The sequence below is a fragment of the Triticum aestivum genome, chromosome 3D, assembly GCF_018294505.1.
Source record: "Triticum aestivum cultivar Chinese Spring chromosome 3D, IWGSC CS RefSeq v2.1, whole genome shotgun sequence".
NCBI lineage: Eukaryota > Viridiplantae > Streptophyta > Magnoliopsida > Poales > Poaceae > Triticum > Triticum aestivum.
Genome location: NC_057802.1, coordinates 513,580,277 through 513,586,312, shown reverse-complemented (window position 1 = coordinate 513,586,312; position 6,036 = coordinate 513,580,277). Strand labels below are relative to the sequence as shown.

At 57.8% G+C, this 6,036-nt stretch overlaps 1 protein-coding gene across 1 annotated transcript; it reads right to left on the bottom strand.

The window, feature by feature from the left end:
- Nucleotides 1-1,239: 1,239 nt before the first annotated feature.
- Nucleotides 1,240-3,066, bottom strand: LOC123075149 (aspartic proteinase nepenthesin-1). The gene has a single exon (XM_044497816.1). The coding sequence runs from the start codon at nt 2,857-2,859 to the stop codon at nt 1,510-1,512; it is 1,350 nt and encodes a 449-aa protein (XP_044353751.1). The 5' UTR covers nt 2,860-3,066; the 3' UTR covers nt 1,240-1,509.
- Between the last annotated feature and the right edge of the window lie 2,970 nt (nt 3,067-6,036).

The following is a 6,036-nucleotide window of genomic DNA, read 5'->3' as shown; positions in this document are numbered from 1 at the left end:
CCACGAGAAGTGAACCACGATGCGATCGTCCTTTTGTGTTAGAAACAGGAAGCGATGGTCGAAAGGCGCACGTTGAACGAGCTGCGCGGCTCGTTTTTGGGCCAGCCCATATAACCAGGCGCGTGGGCGCTCGGTTCGTTTGCTGGCACATAAGGCGCCAGCGAGGAGCTCTCGAGGCAGGCCTATGCGTACGATGATGACGTCAGTCGACTGAGACTTTGAGTACTATCTAAACCCAAAGGGAAAACTAATGTGGCCGTGGCACACGTGCACACGTGGAATTCCTAGTCAGACTCGGAGTCTTAGTCGGGATCGGCTCGGCTCGGCACCCTGTGTTGTTTATACTGTATAAAGCAACGAAGCGATCACGAAGCCCCCACCGTGCGTCGAGCAAACGCAGCAACACCCAGCGGCAGCGAAAGCGAAGTAAGTCGACGAGAAGAGAAGAGATGGACGCGGTCGTGGCCATGGACCGGCTGGCCCGTCGTCAACAGAAGCTACCGCCGGCGGGGACGAAGCGCAAGCTCCCGGAGCCGCGCACTCTCCCTCCGCTCAGCTCGCGGATCAGCTCGGTGAACGCCAGGCACCGGCAGACCGCTGAGAAGTTTCTGGCGGACATCGCGTCCGCGGACGAGGTGATCCGGGAGCTCGACGAGGCGCTGGCGAAGCAGGGTGACGGCATGGAGCAAGGCTAGTTAAGCAGCCGCATCGAACACAGTCAGAGTGGACGGATCGACACATTAGTCGATGGCGTCGATGCTACCGCCGATCCGAGGCCCTTCTCCTTTCTAATCGCAAGCATGAAAAATATGAGCTGAAGGTTGTACTTTTTTTTTTTTGCGGTTGAAGAAGATTGTAGGTCTGATGTGAGCAATCGTGGTGTTTTTCTTACGGTAATTCCATGGTACCTGATCCTTTGTGGACAAGCAGTCGTGGCAACACCTACTGAGATGTCTGAATGATGTTTACGTAGATTTTTTAACGACAGTCATGACGCGGGTGTTGGATGAAAAGCGCAGAAAAGCGGATGAATTTTGTGGGTGGGCCAGGCAGTGAGAGCTGGCTTAGCAGCGGTTCGGACACCCATCAAGCCTCCTTCCGTTCATTTTGTCTCAGATTTACAGAAAAAATGCGTCATTTGTCAGCGAATCAGTACAAACCACATTGGATAACAAAACACGTCCAGGCCGTGCGATCTTTACAGTTTAAGGGTCCGTGTTGAAAATGCGCTAAGCACTATTTAACATCAAGAAATGTCTTCCTGGGTTCATCAACGGCAGAGACTACAATGGCTAAAGCAACAAGCAACAAGACATGCACTCTAGGATAGCTAGCTTGGTAGTGAACACATGCAGATGTCCAACAGAGAACTGCACACGTAGACCAACACAACACATGCAGATGTCCAACAGAGAACTACACACGTACGCAGACCAACACAACACATGTGCATCATTGTGTGCGATTAACATCATCGATCTCCTCCAGGATTATTGCCGCGTGATCTCTCTAGAACTGCTGGAGGAGGAGCACCCAGGCCAGAAGAGTGGCTGTTATGACGAGCGACGCATGCGCCGGCGCAGGGGCACCCGCATGCGCATGGGCCGGCGCCGGGTCCGGGCCACCCGCATGCGCCGGCGCCGAGCCACCCGCTGCCACCGGCTCGAATGTCAGCTGGCCGCCGTCGCCATGAATGTCGTAGGTCATGGTCCTGCCCGTCTGCAGCAGGCTGCCCAGGACGGCCGCCGCGCCGTTCGGCGACGGCAGTATGGTGAGGCACGTGCGCCATTCGTCGTAGATGGAGAAGTAGTTCTTCACATTGAGCTCCATCGCCGCGTCGGCGCCATCGAACACCAGCGCTAGCCTCGGAACCTTGACGCTGCGAAAGTTCTCCTTGAGGAAGCACAGGTCGTCGGCTGTGGCGTTCATCGGAGCTACGCCCTGTGACCGAATCCTGCTCGCGAGCTCCTGCTTCAGAACCTTGTACGCGGCCTCTTGGAGGAAGGTGTAGGGAATTGTTGTGCTGAGGAACACCCCGCCGGAGCCGTCTTCCTGGACGGCGAAGGTCCCCGCCTGGATGTCGGCGAGGAGCTCCCCGTCGACCTGAATGCCGGTGAGATTGACGTAGTAGAGGTAACTGTCCTGTCTGGTCGTGGCTGGCAGCAGCGGCGTGCTGTTGTTGCCCATAGCCTGCGCGGCGCCCGCGTCGCCCAGGCTGAGGAAGCTGCTGTCGTCGCCGTTGTTGTGGTCGATGAAATAGGAGAACTTGGAGACGTGGAGCTGCGAGACGAGGGAGAGGGGGGCCCTGCTGAATCCGGCGAAGCCAGAGACGCCGCCGAGGGCCCGCACCATGACGTTGTCGCTGCAGCCGAACACCATGCCGGGGACGGACTTGGCCCCGAAGCTGAACGTCTCGGTGGCGAGGTAGCCGGACATGGCGCCGCTGCCGCGGCGCTGGAAGTCCCATGCGTACTTGCAGTGGTCGTCGGGATGGGTGCAGTTGTCGTCGGGGGGCTGGGCCAGGCTCTGACATGCCGTGTCGTTGCAGCCAATCGGGGCGAAGGAGCTGCCGGGCCTGAAGGTGGGCGCCTGCGACTGCGCGAACCCATGTTCCCGGCACTGCGCCCAGACGAGCTGCTCGGTGATGTCCATGACGAAGGAGAGGGTCTGCCGCGGCGTCCCGACGGAGAGGTCGAAGATGAGGGAGCCGAAGCTGTCGGGCGTGGAGGCGCGGGCGTTGCCTGCGACCCAGTTGACGATCTTGGGGTTCGGCCGGACTGCCGCCTCCGACGAGCCCGCCGCCGGCGGCGCGACCAGGAGGAGAAGCAGGAGAAGCGCAGCTGGCATTGCTACGGCCATTGTGTGTCTGTCTCAGTGTCTCTGTCTCTCCCTGGATGTCCAGCACGATACGGATATTTGCAGGAGGGGACGCCGCAGCGACGTGCACATGGACGCCCGCCGAGGAGGAGTGGGTGCTTTAATTTGAAGCTGGCGCGCGCTACGCGGTTGTAGCCCTTTGGAGCATCGATTGGTGAAGGAGGAGCAGCGTCATTAACTGCGCCTGGTCGATCTCTATCCTGCATTACCCAAACCATGCAAGCATTTCTTCTGCTATATATGCAGGCTGCTGCGTACTCAGCTGGCAAAAGGCTCCCCTCTCACTCAAGCACGGGCATCACCACGTGAACCTCTGCCGGCCTCAGGCACCCCCTTCCTCATTTTTCTGTCTGCAGCACACAGCTGCTAGAGAGGAGAGAGGAGAGGGCATTGATTTACCATTCCAAAAATACGCATGGCATGTCACGGTTGATGGTTCATACACTCTACTAATCGACATTATTAGTAGTAACACCCCGCCTCACCCTTAATTTCCAATAAAAAACTGCCACCTATTCACAATCCCTCGAATCCGTAAAAACAAGTCCACGCGTGTAGCATTACTCGTCGCACAATTGCTCAAAGTATCCTACACCATCATGGGTGACACATGTATCTTACTCCCTTCGTCTTAAAATGTAAAACGTTTTTCAAGCTAGTTAATATCTTATAGCTTCTTCTGTTTCCAATTTAATCCTACCAACACTACATTTTCATCTTTAGATCTATCTCATCCATCCAAACTCCCATGTGTAATTATTCGGTCCTTTGCTCATCGTGGTAAAGCAAATCTGTTATGACCACCCAAGGGCTAGGTGTCCAATAACATTATGGGTGACACATACGGATGAGGATTTGTGGCACATAGGTGCTCCCCCACCGAAATCCCTGCCTCGCGTTATCTTAGGCAGATCAGGTCATTAAATGCTAAAATCATTTCAAAAACAGAGATACGGCCGGGATACATCTCCTTAATACCATAGCTGGTGGGCCCTGCTTTAAATGCCTGATGTACTCTCGAACACCTCAGAACAGGAGTAGTGACTACTAATAAATGAATAAATCGTGTGCCGACAGAGTGAAGAGGTGCCCGTCATATCTTTCGTTCCTCTTCTCCTTGTTCTGGCATCTTCGTCCTCCCCTCTGGCCTGCAGCCAAATCAATCGAGTCTACCTCCGACGGTAATCTTCAACAATAATCCCGACTGTCGGTGTGGAACGACACCTATGGGATCACAAGAATCCCTACTACGGTTGCCGGGGCGCGGGGTTGCGAGAAGAGCAGGGCTAGTAGACAGCACAAAGATCGTTTACCCAGGTTCGGGTCGCGAGGATGCGTAAAACCCTAGTCCTACTTTGGTGGGTGTATTTCAGAGAGTTCTTGAGCCCTCGAACTAGCTGTGGTCAGTGCGTGGTTCGAAAGAGCCGAATCCTTCTCCAGTATGCAATGGGCCTCCTTTTATAGTCGGAAGGGGCTGCCACAGTGGCACACAGGAGGTGGAAAGGCGTACAGTGCCCTGAGCTTATCGCTCGTATTACAGGACAAGACACATTTAATGCGTAGCTTAGGTGTCCCCTTGCTTTATTGGGGACGGGGGCGAGGCCCGTCCCGTCCGTCGCCGCTCCTCCTCGCTTCGACACGCGCCCTGGCCAGCGATGCGTGCGGCGCCATGTAGGCAGGCAGGCAGCTGAGGTGGCGCAGTGGCGGAGCCTTCATGAAGATCTGCATGCCGCCACGCATGCGCTCGATGAGTTGGCCTGGGAGCTGCATGTTGCCACGCAGGTGCCCGCCCAGCTGGTTGGGCTGGCAGCTGCATGTGAACGGCGGTGGAAGCTTGGTTGGCGTGGGCCTAGCGGTGGCCCTGCTGGCATCCTTGGTGAGGGCCTTGCCGGGTGGCCCGGCAAGGGTCTTGCCGTGTGGCCCGGCAAGGGTCTTGCCGTGGCGCGCTGTCGTCCCCGGCAAGGGCCTTGCCGGGGGTCGGTGGCCTTCGTCGGCAAGGGTCTTGCCGAGGATCGTCGTCTTCTAATCCTCATCTGATCTTGAATATGTCGTCACAAAGATCTGCATGCCACCACGGAGGTGCCTCCCGAGCCCTGGCCCAACGTGATGTTGGAGACCGTGGGCTCAAGGGTGGCCCGCTCTGTTGGTGTGGGGCGAGCTGCCCCGGCAAGGGTCTTGCCGGGGGAACCTGCTTCGTCCCTCTGTCCTTCGTGGTCTTGGCCTTGGCGTTGCTCCGATTATCTGGGGCTTCGGTCTTACCTTGGCTCACCTCCCCTGTTTTGCTTGGTGTGACCGCGGGCGCGGCTCCGACTGCCCGTGCACAGGTAAAGGGGTACAAAAGTGCGCCCCTCTTTTTGTACACCGACAGGAGCCCCCGGGACTGGGCCACACATAAGCGCGACACGTTGTTGGGCCAGGCCCAAAACGGTGCGCGGGCAGGCGGGGCGGTTTTTACTGCGGCAAGACTTTTTGCGCGTTGCGCTTCCCACGACCCGCGCGCGTGGCGCGGCGTGGAGGGGTGTGCGTGACGTGGACGACATGCGTGGGGCGGTTTCCACACGCATGCGTCACATCGCAGTAAATGGGCAGCGCGCCCCGCGGCTTCCCCATAAAAAGGGATAACCGCGGGCGCACTGTTCCTTTTACCCTTCGCGCAACCCCACTCTTGGAAACCTCCGCCTGTCTTCCTCTTCTTCTCCAAGCTTCGTTCGTGCTCGCCGCCGTTGCGCTTCCGCCGCCCTCTGTCCTGCCCTCCTCCCCCAGCCGCCATGGCGCCAAAATCCACCAAGGGCAAGGGAGTGTCCAAGGACGCCGGAGCCGCGGAGCCGCCGGAGAGTGCGCTGGCGGTGCAGCGGACGCAGTCTGCCTTCTTCCCCTCGACAGTTGACGTGTTCGAGCTTCGGGACTCCTTCAGGCCCCTGTGGGGAGTGAAGACCCGGGGGGAATTCGGGGCATCCAGCCACGCGTGTCATCCCCGCTGACTGTGCCGAGGCTGCCCCAAATCGGTAGCCCTTCTTTGTCGATTATTTTCCCTGTGGGCTCTGTCCTCCCTTCTCCGATTTCTTCAGCGACGCCATGCATACCTTTGGCTTCCGCTTTCTGGATTTTACTCCGAATGCGGTGGCGTGCATGGCCCTTTTCGCGCATCTCTGCGAGGGC